Below are 19,831 nucleotides of genomic sequence, written 5' to 3' on the forward strand. Positions count from 1 at the left end.
TAGGGCTACAGATTTGGATATCTTGACTTTCAGACCCAAAACTAAGCCAACCCCCCAGAGTACTTTGTAGACATTAGGGGTGGATGTTAAGGGGGAGGTAAGAAATAGAAGGAGATCGTCAGCAAACAACACACAATTGTGCTCCTGTGCTCCGCAGAGAACTCCTTTGATATCAGTATTAGTTCTGATTGCGATAGCCAGAGTTTCGATAGCTATCGCGAAAATAAAAGGAGAAAGTGGGCATCCTTGGCTGGTCCCTTTACTGATACTAAAGGTCTCAGAGTATCTACCTAGTAAGCATACTTACTAGGCGCTAGGCGATAAATAAAACGATTGAATGATACCTAGAAAGTTTGGCCCTAATCCCCATATCGCCAAGATTTCATGGATATATGGCCAAGATACCGAGTTAAATGCTTTTTGCAAGTCTATAGAGAGGAGGAAACCCTTCTGGGGAGGGCCGCCATCCCATTGGGAGTTGAGCAATGAGATAATGTCAACCACTCTCCTGATCTGGTCTGGGCCCTGTCTCCCGGGGATGAAGCCCACCTGGTCTTTATGGATGGATGTAGCGATGAAGTTCGCTAGTCTGTTCTCTAAAACTTTTGCCATAACCTTTAGATCATTATTGATAAGCAAGATCGGACGATAGTTGCTGACCTCTTTTGCATCCTTTCCTGGTTTGGGGATGACAGAGATATATGCAGAATTGAGGTCTCTACTGAAGGGGGTTCCATCCCTGAGAGAGTTGAAGAACTGTGTTAGATAGGGTGCTAGGGAAGCCCCAAACCTTTTGTAGTAACCTGTTGAGAATACGTTGGGCCCTGGGGATGATCCTAATTTGAGAGACTTAATTGTTTCTAAGACTTCCCCAGGGGAGAAGCAGCCCTCCAGAAAGTCTTTATTGCATTGGGCTATCAAAAGAATAGGCAGGTCAGTGAAGAAAGTGTTCCGGACTGTAGGAGAGGGCGAATGATCGGCTTCGTAAAGGTTTGCGTAAAACCTTAGAAAGGCATCCATTATTTTGGTTGGGTTCTGAGTAAGGTCCCCTGCTGGGGTTCGAATTTTCGGGAAAGCTAAAGTGCATTGTTTGGGGGTCCATTTCGTGGCAAGTTTGGAGCCAATTCTATCTCTTTGAGAATAGAATTTAGCTCCAGTCCATCTGAGATGTTTCTCTGCAGCTGTTGTGAGGGTTAGATTAAGGTTAGTTCAGGCTATATCAAGCTGAGCTAAGGTTTTAGACATGGGGTTTCGTTTGTGGGCCTTGGCTAGGGAGCTAAATTCCTCTGTGCGCCTCTGTAAGTCTGCTCTATGTTCCCGCTTTAATTTGGAGGAGAGCTGGATAAGCCTACCTCTCATGACTCTTTTTTGAGCAGCCCACAGAGTGGCGGGGGAGACTGAGTCATTGTACTTTTCAAGGAAGTAATCCTTCAAGGTTTTTTCTAAGATTGTACATTGAATTGAGTTACCTGCAATGCTTCCTTGAGTAACCATTTGAATAGGACTTCTGTGCCCAATGACCGTTGGGTAACTTATGTTACTATAGAGTGGTCCGAAAGGGGAGTATCTTTAATTTTGGACGTTAGGGTCAGCGGGATGGATGCAGATTGTGTGAATATGTGGTCTATCCTGGCGTAAGTATTATGGGGTGCAGAGAAATGGGTATAATCCTTTGTGAGGGGGTTGAGTTCCCTCCAGATATCTATCAGTCCTACCGAATGCAAAAGGTGTGCAATTTTCAAACTCTGTTTAGAGGGGCGCTTGGATCTGGATGTCCCTTTAGCCATTTTGTCTAGGGAGAGGTCGAAGGCCACATTGGAGTCACCTCAAATAATTACCGTGCCCTTGAAGTGTTGTCGCAGGGAGATTCAAAGAACTTCGCTTGGCCCTTGTTTGGGGTGTAGTAAGATATAAAGGTGTAGATCTATCTGTCTATAGTGCCTAAAACTAACATGTAGCGGCCTTCGGGATCTATGATTACTTCTGTCAGAAAAAAGTTAAAATGTTTGGATCAACATATAGCTACTCCTTTTGTTTTGTTGTCCGCGTTTGCAAGGAGGAATTGTGGGTAGCGTTGGTGTAGGAAGGTGGGCCCCCAATGAAAAGTAAGGACAGGGACAGCATGGAAAAAACTTGGAAAATATAATAAAATTAATGTCACTGTAAAAATATAAATGTAACCTACCTTAAAAGTTAGCTTCAGCCAGAAACTTGGAATTCTCTTTCATGCACAATTTTTTTATGTCTGGGGAGTAATTGGTCACCCCCTCAAGTCCGAGTCCATCATGAAGACAGAACATCTAGTACTGCAGGCTGACTTGCTTGATTAGTTGCAGGCCTGGTTTTCTGCTCTGTTCTAGCCAGTGCAAGTGGTAGGTAGGTCTGTGTACAGAGCTCAATAGTACTGTAGGTAGGTCAGTGTACAGTATGCAGAGGTCAGTAGTAGGTAGGACAGTATACAGAGGTCAGTAGTAGGTAGGGCAGTAGAGGTGGGTGAGCAGGATAGGGGGTTAGCAGAGCAGCATGGTATGGGGGAGGACTCAGGGAGGCATGGTATGGGCGGTCCAAATGGCCTGGTAGGGAAGGTCAGAAGGCCATGGTACAGGTAACTCAGGAAGGCATGGTACAGGGGGGTCAGGATAGCACAGTTTAAGAAGGTCCAGTGGGCACTAGACAGGAGACTCAGGAAGGCATGGTACAGGGGGGTCAAGAGGGCACGGTATGGCATAGTCAGGGGGGCCCGCCACTGGGGATATCAAGAGGGACACTACTGTGGGCATTGAGGGGCACACTGCTGAGAAGTTGAGAGGGAACTCTACTGGGAGCCTAGCCTAGGATGGCATAAAAGTTGTTACCTCATGCAGAGCAGTGCAAGCTACTGTCTGTGCAGATCTAACTGTTCTAGTGCTGATCCCAGCCAGCCCTCCTCTTTCGTCCTTCCCACATGATGTCATCCATAAGCTCCTTGGATGGACTAAAGAGGAGGGCTGGATGGGATCAGCACAATACACTCTGGGGATGAGCTTGGGTGCCTTCAAACAAGAGCCTGAACCCGCCCGATGTTATAGGCAGCAGAGGCTTTCCTTGCCCCACAGCCCAAACCTGCCCGCTGTATAGGTGGCGAAGGCTTTTCCCGTTCCGGAGTGCTGTGGGGGCGGGGAATGACTTTGCCAGCTTTTGGCAAGTTCCCAGCAGCTCACTGCTTTCCTGCACAGCTCTGCCAGTAACAGGCAAGGCAGGAACAAGATCATGACCTATCAGTCACTTGCCTGTGGTCGACTGGTAGATTGTGATCGATGCCAGTTGATCCCAGCTCAAAGTCATGCAATTCAAAGAAACAAAAAAGGGATCTTTAGTTGAAAGTAAGGTCACATATACCATCTAAAATAAAAATATAAATCGTTATTTGGATATAAGCCCTAACATTCAGACAACCTCATTCTATCATAAAATTAAAAAAGGGTTCCTTGATTATGTAAACAATATCCTATCCAATATCCTATCCTACCTTTGTCCCTCTGGACATGCTGCATGGGGGGTTTGCTCTTGCAATCCCCTATACAAAAGCACTCAGATTGGGATAGGCATGGTAAGGCCTGGGAGACAATCTGGTGTGTTTCACATGCTGGCAAGAGGACATTACACACCTCAACAGTCCGTGGCTGCTCTTTCATCAAGGGCTACAGGGTCGAGAGGGCACCACTGCATTTTCTAACTGGAAGTGGTTCCATCCCCCTAGCTGGGCAGAAATAAAAATACTTTTACAAGTGAAACAGCTGCCTTATTTACTTCATCTTTGTGCAGTACTAACTTGAAGTTCAATTTTAAAGGCTTAGTCAAAAAAAAAAAAAAAAATCAGGTTGAGTTCCAGTGGGTACCCTTAGGGGTAAAGAGACAAATGTTTTTTTTAATTAGGGCTGTGTCTTCTATGTATCTGTTGCCACCTCAAGTGCCCTTGCTGTGAAGCCACTACAAAATTCTGAGACAGTAAATATTAAGGCTCCTAATCATCTCCCTCCATGTCTTCACACACAATATTGATCTCTGCTGAAAAGGTAATGCTTGTTTTCCAAAGAATTCTGCGAGGGAAATACGAGCAGCATTATGGTTGAAGAGAAAAGCCCTTAATAAAAACGCCTCAGGTGGCGCACTTTTTTTTATTAAACTGCAACATTCCTTCCTCTTCTGCCTTTCAAAGGAAAACAGCTTGCAAGCCATGCTGGAAATTTATGTTCTGTACGTTTTCCTATTTTTTGTCATCTTGTCAGCTTTAGTAAATTTGTTGAAGGGATGCTCGTCTCCTGCATCTCTTGGTTTTCCGCCTCCCGCTTCTTAGCAACAGCAATCTGATTAGGAATTTCATTACCAGTCAGCAATTTTTCAAAGAGGGGCATCATTTTCCATTATCATATGAAAGCTTAATATTATAGATTCTTATCAATGGCTACACAAGGGCTTTACAGTTTTTTTGGCCTGCCCGTGAATAGCAGGTACTTGATAGGAAAAAATGACAAAGTACACACCAGGAAGAGTACAAGCAATTTTGGAATGAGTGGTCTGCCTTTATTATCTATCCTTTGCCTTGAGTATATGCTCAGGAGCCTATATCTGAGATTAGAGGACATTTAACAGAAACATGACAGTGTACCTGGACACAATGGCTTCTCAGCAGACTCTGACTGTCAGCAAAACTGAGATGTTTCAAGATTATCTGATTTTAGGAGGTTATTGCAGTGAGAGTAGCTGGCTATGTGCAGGTTAGGAAAAAATGCATTTCATCAGTTATTTAAGATGCATTTAAAATGCATTTTCCCATTCGGCAGATATTAAAAATGTTTAGTTATTAAAATATTTAATTATTCAAAGGTGCCTATTACCAGGTTTGAAAGACTTTTGGAGGAAAGAATTAAGGCAGCCAACTCCCAAGTTGTATCACCTTTCATTTATCCATGTGATTTCATTGTGCTGTTCAAACCAGCACTTAAAGTCCTGATGGAGAAGGGACGTTAAAGCCTCTGACATGTTGCCTTGTTACCTATGGACTTTGAAGTAAATACTCCTTTACTCCTGTACTTGTTGTATAACACTATTGTTTTTTTCCCTATGTTACTCTATTGCTACCAAGTCCCCTTCATGCTAGAGAGCTTCATAGCCTGAGTCAGTTTACACTTTTGTAATAACTTATTTCACCATGAGAATCAAAACCAAATCTGGATTCAGCGTCCTTTCCTATCTACACTTTCTTGTACACATAATATAAGTCTTTGACCATTTTTTGCCCGAATAGGTGATGATCTATTGTCTTTCAACTACCTACAGAGACTACTGAGACTTAATGTTGGGGAATAGCAATCAGGTAAGACTTACTGAGCTGTCCGATTGCTATTCCCCATATTCATTGTGTTTCCCCCTGACAAGATGGTGCTGAGGTGCCATTGACCTGAGCATAAATGTTCTCTTCATGTGAGCGTATTAGGAAGTAGCTCGGATTGTCAGAAATTGGATTGGTTCAGACTTAGACAGAAGTACAGTTAAATCTCACTTGTTTAATAATAATAAAAAGAGAGTAAACGTAGTCAAAACATAGCCAGAGTTCAGGAACCGGAACGGATAGTCAGACAAGCCAAAATGTCAGGGAGCCAGAGATAAGCATAGTAGAACAGCAAGCAGGATCTGGAGCCAGAAGGAATGTCAGTCAAGCAAGTCTTTAACAGGAACACAGGAGAGCATCTCTAGAGATGTGACCAAGGCGAAGGCAGAGATCATCTAGGCTTGATGGCTTAAGTAGGCAGGACTGACGAGCAGGATATCATCAACAGGTGAGTCACTGTGGAGAGAAAGGAGCTGGCAATTAGCCGACAAATAAATGGCCAGCTTTGAGCAGGAAGGGCTGAATCCAGCCCTAACAGGGATAAAAGCTTGAGGGGGATCAGTTTGCATTTGCACATCCAACTGCCCTCAAATGTTTATGGACAGCTTTATCCTGAAGGTTTTTTTTCTTACAAAACTGAAAAGGTAATAGTCATAACTTATCTGACTTGTGTAATGATATTCATAGACGGGTCCATTTAAAATGGACTGAATGCCAGGTCCTACAGAGACTTTATTCTTTCCCCGGTCTTTGTTTTCTCTCCTTTTTTTTGTTGAATTCTTCTTTTCTTCCTCTTCTACTTTTTCTTTATTTTTCTTCCTCAACCTCTTTCCTATACCCTCTTGCCAAAGACCAATGTAGCCATCTATCCTAAACTATTACCCTGGAGGTGGAAAACCAGTGACACTGCCTATTGGTCCTTGGCACTAGGCTGCTCTTTTCAACCTTTAGTGTTGTTCCTTTTGGCTTTGGTGTATAAATTTCTTCCGCTGCATGGTCTATACAACAATCATACTAAATATACTTACGTTTAATACTCACTGTAATTATATTATACTTAAGTATTACACTTAATTATAGTACTAAATATATATTAAAATTAAATAAATAGATACATTAAGAAATACACACTCACATACAGTACTTTAGTAAACTACCGTAAATGTCATCCAGTTGGAGTTTAGATTTGTTTACAGGCTGTAGCCACATCGCATGCCATGGAGCTTCAGACATTTTTGCATGTGTTTCAGCTCTGTTTTAGGCATGTTGTGAAACTCCTTTTGGTTTCCCTAGGTGGTAAAGTGAAAGTCCACAGGCCAAGATACTGGAGGCACAATTCTCCTAATGCCCATTAGTGAATTGCATCAGATGTGAAAAAGGTCCATTAATTAATATAGATTTTTTTTCAGAAGAAGGAGATTATCCTGAGCTGGAACACAGTGTGGTGTGAACAAGTCCTAAAGCAAATTGAGCTCTACATTTAATGCCCCTTTACAAAAGGCTGATAGAGGAATAGATAATCCTAATGACCTTATGGAAATTTAACACCCTTATAAAAACATTATGCTTACCTTTATTCATCCTGTTCTGTTTATTTCTTAGCAAACTGAGCCTTACAATTTGCATAAAATAAAAAAATAAAAATGGCAAGAAACAAATGAAAATTCATTGAATCTCCATCCTCATTTGGAAAAGGAATAATGCAGAAAGAGTCTGCTTGGCCTTAGTGGCCATTAGAATGCATCCTGCATTAACGCAGTAAATTTGATATATGTGATCAATATAAGTTGTGTCTTATTCAGCATATTGTCTAAAATAGACTCCCGCTCCTTCCTAATGTCAGCGCTTCAATTAGTAGGCCTGTAATGTAAGTATAAATAGCAAATTTCTGTCAAATTAGTCGCTGCTGTTTCCAGTTTATTCAGCTTTTAGTCATTTTAATGCTCATTTAGATATTACAAGCGCCATTATTGCAAGGCAAAGTAAGGCGAAAACTCCTTGTTTTGCTTTCTGTGTCGAGCACTTTAGTCTCCTTTTTATAAGGAAAATGTTACATATCCTGCAGCAGAATGATCGTAGCTCTGTAGGTGTCCATGTGATTTGTCAACCAGAAGTTGCCATAGTAAACCTTACATTTTTAAAGGTAATACAAAAATCATAATTATTTTAAGTAGAAGTATAGTGGGAAAATAATTATTTGATCCCCTGCAGATTTTGTAAGTGTGCCCACTTACAAAGAAATGAAGGATCTATAATTTTGTATCACAGGTGTATTTTAAATGATAGAGACAGAATATCAATCAAAAATCCAGAAAAAAACACATGATACAAATGTTACAAATTGAGTTGTAGTTCAGAGAGTAAAATAAGTATTTGATCCCCAAGCAAAACACGATTTAGTACTTGGTGGAGAAACCCTTGTTGGCAAGCACAGAGGTAAGACATTTCTTGTAATTGGTTACCAGGTTTGCACACATCTCAGGAGGGATTTTGGTCCACTCTTCTTTACAGATTTTCTCTAAATCCTTAAGGTTTATTGGTTTATTGACTGTCACTTGGCAACTCGAAGTTTTAGCTCCCTCTATAAATCTTCTATAGGATTAAGGTCAGGAAACTGGCTAGGCCCCTCCATGACCTTAATATGCCACCTGAGCCACTCCTTTGTTGCATTGGTGCTATGTTTTGGGTCATTGTCATGCTGGAAGACCCATCCACAACCCATGTTCTGTGTTCTGGATGAGGGCAGAAGGTTCTCATCCAAGATTTTACAATACATGACCACGTCCATTGGCCCCTCAATGTGTCAAAGTTGGTCTGTACTCTTAGCAGAGAAACAGCTCCAAAGCATAATGTTTCCACCTCCATGTTTGACTGTAGGGATGGTGTTCATAGTCAGCATTTTTCTTCCTCCAAACACGGTGAGTCGAGTTTTTGCCAAAGAGCTCACTTTTGGTCTTATCTGACCACACTACTTTCTTCCAATCCTTCTCTGAATCGTTTAGATGTTTATTGGCAAACTTCAGATGGACCTGTACATGTGTCTTCTTGAGATGGGGAACCTTGCGGACGCTGCAGGATTTCAATGTATGATGGCGTATTGTGTTATAAATGGTTTGTTTGGTGACTGTGGTCCCAACTGCCTTAAGATCATTCACAAGCTCCTCCCGTGTAGTTCTGGGCTGATCCCTCACTTTTCTCATTAACATCCTTACCCTATGAGGTGAAAGTCTCCTTCTCACCAAGCTTCTTGCTGATGGTCTTGTAGCCCATTCCAGCCTTGTGCGGGTCTACAATCTTGGGCTTGCCCTTGATAGTGAGGTTTGAATGGAAGAAAGGGATTCTGTGGACAGATGTCTAGTAAAAAACATAACGAGGAGCACCTTCTTAAATTGACAGGACTAATCTGTGTACCACATGAGCACATACTGTAGCCAGTCTGTGGTAGCCAAAATTATTGTTGGTTGGTAGGGGGTCAAATATTTATTTTACTAGCTGAACTGAAACTGAATTTATAACATGTATCATGTGTTTTTTTCTTGATTTTTGGTTGATATTCCGTCTCTATCATTTAAAACACACACATGATAACAATTATAGACCCTTCATTTCTTTGTAAGGGGGGCAAACTTACAAAATCTGCAGGGGATCAAATAATTATTTTCCCAACTGTAAGCTCTAACTTTACAACATTTAGTTTGCTCTGTACACTGTGTATCTTGAACAATTGCCATGTTTTTTTTTTCCTATAAAATTATATTTTCACCTATTTTTATGCTTCTTCCATCTTAGTACTGCTGACCTCCTCTAGCCTCTTTTATATATTTCCAGTTTACACGCATTCTTCTAGCATTTACAGCACATTTTTGCTCTGAGCAAATATCCTGATAGCGATGATGGTGGGCCATGTTTATGCAATGTGTGGCATCGGCACAGCTGCTTGCAATCACCACCAGGGGTACATGTGACAGGTTGACAACATGTAAGAGCAATTGGGAGATAGTAGTCACCCTATAACAGGAAGTACCTAAACAGGAACATTCATGGCTGGATCACCAGGATTTATTCTAATGAAAGTGTCAGATTAAAAAATAAGTTAAAGTGGTTCTAAAGCCAAAAAAATGTTTTACCTTAATTCAATCCCTGCATTAAGGTAAAAAAACATTTTACAGATTTCTGTCTTCCCCCACCTCTCTAAATACTTCCTCTTCCGACAGGGACTCAGGCCAATCAAATGCTGTGAGGAGGAAGCGGGGGGGGGCAAGTCATGCTGTTTGTGTCTATGGAACGTGGTTCCAAAGACACAGCTCGGGAGCAAGCACGCACTGTGTGCTCCCATAGCAAATGGCTTACTATGGGGGCACATTGAGAAGAGGAGGACCCAAGATTGCCAATGGAGGACTCCAGAAGAGGAGGTTTGGGGCCTCTCTGTGCAAAACTATTGCACAGTGCAGGTGAGTATAACATGTTTATTATTTTAATTAAAAAAAATGCCTTTAATAACACTTTAACTTTAAAAAGCTTCTATGAGATTTTAGTGACTGAGTTTACGCCAAGTTCGTAAATGTACACAACAAACATACATTGTATGCATCTAAGGGCCATAATAATATACAAATAGGGAATATTGCATCCCCTACTGTAAATCATAAGGATATTACATTTCACCATATAAATGCACAAGGTTGCTGACTGAATACATTTTTATAGGTCACATAATTCCAAGGTCAGTCCAGATATCTTTAGTCATTTATTGGTGTAATATTCTTGTAATACTCCAAAACTAGCACAGCCTGGCAGACACTGACAGACATTTCAGTCTTCAGTGGTCAGTTTACGAAGGGATACTTTACTTTGTGGACAAATCAATAATGTTTAATTTAAATATTTAATCAGTTACAGCATTCAAACAGTATAAACTGTCCACATTTTACATAAAGATATAAGTTATAGACATTGACGCTGTCACTTATGGTACTCATTGTTCACTTTGTTTTTTGGACACTTGTCTGTCTGTATTTAATGGCATTCATTTTCAAGATAATGCAGCAGATGGCGAATCTTGTTTTTAAATGTGACAATTGAATCTTGTTTACCATTTTCAAAGAGTATTCACCCATTATTTTCAGAAAATTCACCTATTATTTTCACACGAGACTCATAGCTATACAATACGCATACAATATGCATACAGCATAATATAGAAATTGCAATAATAAACAAGTTTTGCCTGTCACATTTAAAGATTTGCCCATCTGCCGCATTACACATACAGACAGATGAATTTTAAGATAACATTAGCTGTGCTAATCACACAGCAAACCCTTTATAGATACCCTTTCTATTTCTTCTGCCATCACAAATAGCAATACCTATTTAGAGGCTTTTATGGGCTCTTTATTACTTCCTTTTTTATGTCACAGCTCTCAAACAAGCTACACTCTCTTCATAAGCCTAAGGTCTGTGAAGTATGCCAAGATACAATGACATCATACAACAAAATAACTCTCCCACTAAGGGAGACACGGGTATGTGAGGGATTGTTTAAATGCCTAGCAAAATAGTACACAAAAAAACATAATGCTTAAAAGCAACAATATTTCTTATACACAGATTAACATCTGAGAGTACAATCTAAAATCTAAAATCATGTCAAAAATGCTGCCATGTTTGTTATGCAACCAACAGAGCCAAAGGTGGTTGACGCGTTTCAACCAAATTGAGTTTCTTCAGGATACACTTGATATTCACAATGTATTAGCCCAAAATAACGGATAATACAGGAAAATGATAGGGAGGCTAGTTCACATTAATCATATAAGCCAGATGATATAAAAAAATGGCAGTTTTCCTTACCCTTCCATAGGGGTAGTCCAGTTTAAACCTCGTAAGCCAGGATAATGTGAAAGAAGTGGGTAATACTCACAATCTTAGATGGAAACCCCACCTGCCGTTCATATGGGTCAATCAAAAGCTGACACCCTGTATACAGCCAGACTCCCAACAAGTGCTGCAGGATCGGCCTGGATTCTAAAAATGGCATATATTACAATAACATCATACCTTCTTTCCTGAATTGCTGGGATTTTTATTTCCATAAGCTGACAGCACAGCCAATGGGGAAAAAATACTTTCAGCAAATCAGTTATGAAAGAATGATCATTATGTTTGGGCAGACTTTATGGACATCAGACTGTAGATGATTAACAGGGGGACATATACTAATGCTGGGATTACCTTTTGGCACTAAAAACAAGTCACAATCCTTAAAGTTCTCTAATAGGCTCTAACATCTAAAGCACTCACTAACCTTTCTATACAATAACCCTCACTTAACTTGACCAATAAAATGTGGCCTTAAATTTTAATCTCCCACAATGCTTAATTCTTAATTTAACACTTACAGTACATTGCACACTTAACCTAGTCCTTAAATGTAACACTGTATCCTTAGCATTTAAAGGGGTAGTAAAAAAAAAAAAAAAATCTCCATGCAAGGTAAAGGCATAATGTGCTAGCTTATGCTAGCATATTATGAAAGACTTAGCTTGAAATGAAGCCCTCCAGGACGCGCTGTCACTGTTGCAGAGGCTTCTGTCTTTACCTGGTCTTCCTTCCGGTTTCGCAGGTTGGGGGGGCTTGAAAGGACAAGCCACAATGACGTTCCTTCACAGCACATGCACCAGTAACATCAGCAGCTGCCAAGAAAGCGAATATCTCCTAAAAAGCGCATGTTTAGGAGATATTCATTTGACCTACAGATAAGCTTTACCTGTAGGTAAAAAATAACATCCAGAGTTTACTACCACTTTAATATAATGCTAGCCATACAGTAGTAGATTTCTTTTATTTAGCTCACTTGATTCCCTCATCCAAGGTAAACTTGCTGTTGTGTTTAAACAGCTGTAGCACCTTTGGCTGTCTGACTACCCAAACAGTGACTGCATCTGATTGTATTTAGTCACTGTACAATCACACTTTTCCACCTTGATTTTTCAGGTGAAGTTTGCAGATCCATGTGTTACTGACAGGGCTACCTACAGAGATAGATATTTAGCTGCTTCCAGCACTGTAGGCTTCTCCACCCATGCTGTTTAGCCATGTATGGCTAGCCTAAGCCTTAAACATAAAAAGTACCGACCATCATGGTGTAGTAGTCATAATTCATCTTCTTGCAAATACCAGCAAATCCACCAACACTGTTTCTGATAGATATTTGAAATGCATTACTGCTGTTAGTTATGAGCTTTTGGTTCACAATACATTTTAAACAGATACAGCCATTACTATATGTAATAATGTGACATGAAACTCATTTATTTTTTGTTTAGATTTACCACCTCCACCATTGCCACCTCCTGCCATTAAATCTCCAACTGGACCATCCAGAGCCCTGCTCGATGTGCGTTCTGGGATGCCACAAAAGTATATGCCTACAGAGCAAAGACTAGACAGGCCAGCAGAGAGAAAAGGCCCCAACTACAGAGGGAGGGATGGAGCAGATAACAGGCAACAAGCTGAAGTCCGGACAAATTCAGGAGAAAGGAGGGAATCTCTAGAACAACAAACTGATGGGAAAATGAAACGAGGGAAACCAGGAAAGAAAGATGGCACGCCAACAAAAACCTCTCAATTACAAGGTAAGTCATTTTTTATATGCTCACTATTCATTATTTGTGCTAATACTGAAACAGACACAAGTGCTTATAGCCAGCAGAATGACCTTTCTGGAACATGTTGAGAGGAGGGTTGGTAAATGCCTTCAAGTATCGGGCCACCTAAAAATAATGTTTTGAAATGAGTTGGACTGCAGCAGTTTGAACCACTCTGTGGTTTATTATCTATTACAAGAACTCTGGCAATAAGATCTCTAAAGTGAGGTCCAAGCCACAAATCAATATGGGTGGCTGAAAAAAGCCAGCCCATTCGTTCTTTGTATTTTCGTTAAACATTTTAAAGTCTTCAACAGCAAGAAGTCAGATTCAACAGCTGGTAGATGGAGAAAAAGAGCTCAGAGGGGTGACTACACCACTAGAGATATATGGAAGGCCAGCATAAGAGTCCTTACAACTATTGTTCATGTGGCCATAACTGAATTAAGAGACTGAAAGAAACAAGCCCTCATTTGTTGTAAATGACCAATTTAAACAGACACCCATCAAATTTCATAAAAGTGTTTTCTTTAGAAAAGATATCTATCAAAGCCATAGCTATCTTCCAAAAAGATGAAGCTATCGAACCATAATAGATGAAATGTATGCATTTGTTCCGATAACCTATGTTATATTACCATGGGTCATCCAACCATGATTGCTTCTGCAGCAGTAATTCTTTGCTTCCATCTTGAAGGCTAATTAGCCTTTCCAAATATTATATTTTTCAGATGTCAGGGCCCATTCACACCTGCATTGTTCAATGCAAGTCCAATGCGATAATAAGCTGAAATCCATTGTATCCAATAAGCTCAGTTCACACCAACTTGTTGTGCTAATGTGCGTTGGGTATAATTGGAATGTACTGCGTTTAAATGCAAAGCAACTCAGTGCGGCGATTTACAATTCATCATAGCACGCTGCAATGCACAGTGAAAAAAAAATTATATAGAGAATCATATACTTCACTTTGCAAGGGAAATTGTACTTTTCAAAGGAATTTTCCACATAGCTTTGTGAATAAGATGACGCTCTGCTGAAATCCATACTCCAATCATGTGCAAGCAAAAATACTGTTTTTTCCCTTTGCATATGATTGGACATTATTTGCAAAGTGGAACTTCACCACCTACACAAAGCCCAGGGATAAATTCCCTTAGTAAATCATTCCAATTGCATATTTTATATTTAGAAAAAAGCTCATCAATGCAACATGGTAAAAACTGCACATCAACACAGTGGGGTTGATTTACTAAAACTGGACAGTGAAAAATCTGGTGCATGGAAGTCAGTCAGCGTCTAACTTCAGCTTGTTCAATTAAGCTTTGACAATAAAAAAGTTGAATGGTTTCTATGCAGAGCTGAATCCAACCTCATGAGTATTGTTTTGTTTTCATTGTTATAGTTAATAATAACTTGTAATATGGGCAGTTAGCTTCCCCGCATATTTTAATGATGTATTCCATATGAACTTTTTTGGAATTTCTTAGTTCCTATTCTTCACACAATTTTAATCAATATATATTGTCTTCCACAGAGGATATCTTCCCATATTGTAAACCAACATTCCCCACATCAAATAATCCTAGAGATCCTAGCTCCTCCAGCTCTATGTCTTCGAGAGGTTCGGGTGGAAGACGAAGAACAGATCAACCACCAGGAAGAAGAAATGCAGCAGAGATGCAGCTTTTAGGGTCATATGAGCGCACAGTTGATGAAGATGAAATTGAGGTACATCTGGGCTTGCAATGGTTATTAAACTGTCAGGGAAAAGAAATACAGGGTCCTGCACATATCCTTAGCCCTGAAAATGGGGATGGTTTTTATACAATTACCAGGTTTAGCTGGCAAAGTCGAATTGTAGACCACTCTCTCCTACCCCCAGTTCCTCAGGCACCAGGGTGTAAGGTGACTCAGTTGACCTAATGAAAAGACCATATATTTATATCTATGGTCAAGTGCATTGAACTTGAAGTAAATCAAACAGAATTTAAACTATAATGCCGCGTACACACGAGCGGACTTTACGGCAGACTTTGCCCGGCGGACTTTTCAACTAACTTTACGACGGACTTTCTGAATGAACGGACTTGCCTACACACAATCAACCAAAGTCCGTCGAATTCGTACGTGATGACGTATGACCGGACTAAAATAAGGAAGTTCATAGCCAGTAGCCAATAGCTGCCCTAGCGTGGCTTTTTGTCCGTCGAACTAGCATACAGACGAGTGGACTTTTCGAATGGACTCGAGTCCATCGGATAGATTTGAAACATGTTTCAAATCTAAGTCTGTCCAACTTTTGAGAAAACAAAGTCCGCTGGAGCCCACACACGATCGAATTGTCCGACGAAATCCCGTCCGCCGGGCAAAGTCTGCCGTAAAGTCCGCTCATGTGTACGCGGCATAAGAGATTAAAATCACAAAAAAAAACATATAAACTCATTTATCTGGTCATCCTTAGTTGATCCTTCATGCCTTTATGGTAAGGTCTGTCAAAACATTGGAAAAACATGCTGGTTCTGCATGCATCAGTTCCCACGCACATGCACCTCATCTGATATTTATGAATGAAAATCACATTGTTTCTTCAGATATTTCTCAAAATCTTTGTTTTCTGTGTCCTTCATATTGTTTATTTTATTATAGGTCTTTAAATAGCGCCACCAATTTATATAAATGAACACACATACTAGGGCCAATTTAGAGAGGAGACAATTAACCTACCAGCATGTCTTTGGAGTGTGGGTGGAAACCAGAGTGACTGGAGGGAACCCAAGTAAGGAAGAGCATGCAAACTTTACGCAGAGAGCGTCCAAACTGAGATTTAAACCAGGGAACCCAGTGCTGCAAAGTATAAGTGCTAACAACTAAATCAAGCTATACAGTACAATTTCCTTTCCTTCCACCACAGGTTAAAGGAAAGAAAATTGCTTGATACCCTCCCACTGCGTTATTGTATTCTGAGAGGAGGTTTCTAGAGCCACTGGCAGTGATCGCATAAGAAAAACACAACAGGCTGGTCGTACTGAAATCGATTGATATACTTACTTTAGTACAACCAGCTTGCCCATAGATGCATCAAAATACCTCTGTGCCTGACAACAAGGGTTTCTCCACCAAGTACTAAGTCATGTTTTACTTGGAGATTAAATACTTATTTTACTCAATGAACTGCAACTCAATTTATAACATTTGTATTGTGTTTTTTCTGGATTTTTTGGTTAATATTCTGTCTCTATCATTTAAAATACTCCTATGATAAAAATTATAGACCCTTAATTTCTTTGTAGGTGGGCAAGCTTACAAAATCAGCAAGGGATCAAATAATTATTTTCCCCACTGTATACCAGTGACTTTGTTTTGAAATCTACCTAAAGAAAAATAATATGTTTAATAATATTACGCTTAATTGTTGTTTTACAAATGTGCATAGAATTGAGGTATTCTTAGGGCTCCATGCACACTGGACTTTAAAATAACGTTATAAAAACACCAGCAGCTTCGCAGTGAGTCTTTCAATGTTTTCTAACGTTTTTGCAAAAGCGTTTATTAGCGTTTTCCGCGTTAGCGTTTTTTTTAGCGGATTTATTTTCAATGGATCAAAAACATTAAAAAACTTTGCTGAGCCACGCTTTTGAGCGTTTATCGGTGTTTATCAGTGTTTATGCGCGTTTAACGTTTTTAGGCGTTTTTGTGGTCAGAAAAACAGCTCCTGAATGCGATTTTAGGACGTTCAGACAACAGCCCATAAAATCCACTGCTGATAAATGTCCAAAAACGTCCATGTGAGCATGGACACATAGGATAACATAGAGGGGAGTTTATGGGCTGTTAAAAAAAATGCCCAAACTCCAAAAAACTGCCATTTATGAGCTTCAGTGTGCACGGAGCCTTAAAGCCTTATAGAATAAATTATTTTCTCTGTTTCAATTTAATTTCCTGGTTTTAAATGCAGCTTCCGTTGTTATTTATTGTAGGCATTTTCTTCAACCCGATAAATCATACTTTATAAACATAGATTTTTATCATGGTTGCTTTCATTAGTAAAAATTAATTGGCTATCCCCGGGAATTGAAATATTATGTTGTTTTTGTAAGGGCATTAAAACTATTTGGGGAAAACTGATAGTGAAGATTAGTTGGAGAGAAATATATGTTCAAACCATTTGTGTCATTTTGCTTTACAGGAAACAGAAAGTTGAAAGCTAAAGATGGAGATGTTGGAGATTCTATCAGATGTTTAATTCCTCAAGATGCCTCAAGATGAAAGACCTTATGCCAGAGATACTGTTCAGTGCAATCAGATTGTACACGCTCGTTCATTTTATACACATAACAGCTGAGAACCTTTTTCGCTTTACTTGTTTACACCCTCTTTGTATAAGGCCACCCTGACGTTTCCCCCTGCACCCCAAAAGCAGCACTTAATCCAGGCACCTTCTTACTGCTCCGGCCAAAAAGGCAGGTTGTCAAGTCTCAAGGTGTTGGTGCCAAGACTGCTGCTTTAGAGAAACAGACAGCCAAAGGTGCCAAGACTGGAATTGTAAGCTTTCTGCCCACCAAGCTTTCCTAGAACAACTCTTGCCTATCAAGCTCCATTGGGAAGTAGCGCAGAGCGTTGCCCCCAAATCACCAAAGCACTAATGTCTATCCATAGCCTAGAGCAACCACTCAAACAATGGGAATCCATCTTCAAATGTGTAATGTTTTCACAAGTGACCATAAAGTTTCATTAAGTGAAAATGCATATAACCCAGGATGTTTTCGTTGTAGACCTGAAATTACTGTCCAGCAGTATTGACCTTCATTGCCCTACTTTATAAAGCAGTATGGAGGTGATTTCATTGTAAATATGTACTTTTTCATACATTTCTGTGGTACTTGTCTTCTTCATTGTCCATCATTAAAAGTATCTTTGGTATTACATCCTATTGATCATGCAGAAGTCAAGCCAGTCAAATGCCTGGTGGTCTTGGGATTCATAGAAATAAAATCGTACAGAAAATCATTTATTTTTCCATTCAACAACATTTGTAGGAAAAAAGAGAAGAAAAAACAAAAAGTATAACATTTGTAATAAAACACCAAGTAAAAAAACTGCTAACCCTCTCTGGTTATTTATCGGATGGCGCCTCTTCGCAGAGTCAGTCCCGCTGAGAAAAGAAAAGTGCCACTTCAGGAAATTTGATTTGATATGGTTATTTTGTAATGCACTGTTTTGTTGGTTTTAAAAGCACAATCACTAAACTTTATTTTTAAACCATTGCAACTATTAACCTTTTTTTGTCTTATTGAAAATGTTGGAAAATCATTATTGTTATTATTATTATTTTTGTTAATGCATTGCAATAATGCTGAATTTATTGTCATACTGTTTGGAAAGATAGCCAATGGTGAAACATTTGGTTCTGTCTATGTCTTCATGAATAGTTAAGACTGTGTTTTATATCATTACTGACTAAAATGTATCTCTAGAAAGAATCATTTCTAATCTTTCTCCAAAGGAATTGTGCCTCTCTGGGGTCAGTCAGTAGTGACAAAAATGCTTATAGTGCATCTTTGAATATTTATTTATGCCATAGTAAGGAACTTGACAATAAAAAAAAAAAAAAACACTTTATGTATTACGGTTAAAAAAAAGCATCTGAAAATAGCTACATGTGTGCAGTTTTGGTCTGAAAAGACATTAACATTTTAGTATGATAAATAAGACCATTCTTTCTTTTTTTTTTGTAATAAAAAAGGAACACTAATAATTTGAACAATTATATAAGGCCCGGATTGTAAGATTTGTTTTTATTCCGCAACTACTTAACTACATATAAAAACTTTAAATTCAGTGTCTAGCCATGTAACTTTTGTTCCTAAATTTATTTTTTATAATGCATCTTTATCAAGCTGCAAGGAGTACTCTGTTTATCATATTTTTGTATTAAAATGTAGCTAAAAATGGCCATATTGAAAATAGCCAGCAATGTCCTAGTTCCTGCTATTGTAGTATAAATAAACAAAATACCAATCCAATTTTTCATGGTATAAAATACAGTATAAACTTTATAAACTGAAATGAAAAACAAAACAATTTCTCAACAATTTTTAATAATTCTGTCAACCTCAAAATAGCACATACGTGCTTTAAATTAACCACATGATGTTTTATGTCCATGAATGTTGTACCTGGTTTATATTGTGAACCTTAAGTTGCCAATGGTGCTAAAGCATATACTTTTATTTTGTTTTGTTTTTTTTTTTTATTAACATGGCTGCCTTAAGGTCTCAAAGAACCAGAAGTGAAATACATTCTTTTTGTTAAAAAAAAAATGTTTATTTTAAACAAGAATAACACTTTGGAAGATCGAGAATTGTAAGGGAACAAACCATGTGATTATTGTTTTTATTATTGTTCATTTAAGAAAACATCTTATTTTTAGCCATAATTTTGCATACTGAGGATCAGATAATCCAAAACATAATTTTTTTGTCACATTATTTATTAAAACTGTTCTCAAGAACCTTCCCTGTGCTCCGGTGTTTTCTTTATTCATTTTACCATGAAATATTTCCAGATAATTATGCAGTAATTTTACATAAAGGTCCCTGTTCAGTTATTAACCTTACAATAAATTGTAATGAAGTTCCACTTAGGTTTGTGTGGGAAATTCTTGTTATTAATGAGAAACCTATGTTGCTATAGAGAATATCTCATTCTTGTTCATTACTGTAAAAAATATTTTTTTTGTGATTCAGTTAAGTAATTTAATCTGAAAAGGTATAGAAAAAAATGATGCTGCCCTGGAAAGAAATATAAT

At 38.9% G+C, this 19,831-nt stretch overlaps 1 protein-coding gene across 4 annotated transcripts in view; it reads left to right on the forward strand.

The window, feature by feature from the left end:
- The window catches only part of ROBO1 (roundabout guidance receptor 1), a 1,646,584-nt gene extending 1,627,050 nt beyond the window's left edge, over nt 1-19,534 (forward strand). For all 4 annotated transcript variants that reach the window (XM_073617022.1, XM_073617020.1, XM_073617021.1 and 1 more), the window contains 3 exons: nt 12,700-13,008; nt 14,558-14,751; nt 17,210-19,534. In XM_073617022.1, the coding sequence (XP_073473123.1) occupies nt 12,700-13,008; nt 14,558-14,751; nt 17,210-17,224 (518 nt within the window). In that variant the 3' untranslated portion in view covers nt 17,225-19,534. The remainder of the gene's footprint in view (nt 1-12,699; nt 13,009-14,557; nt 14,752-17,209) is intronic.
- The last annotated feature ends 297 nt before the right edge of the window (nt 19,535-19,831 follow it).

Source organism: Aquarana catesbeiana, linkage group LG02, assembly GCF_042186555.1.
Source record: "Aquarana catesbeiana isolate 2022-GZ linkage group LG02, ASM4218655v1, whole genome shotgun sequence".
NCBI lineage: Eukaryota > Metazoa > Chordata > Amphibia > Anura > Ranidae > Aquarana > Aquarana catesbeiana.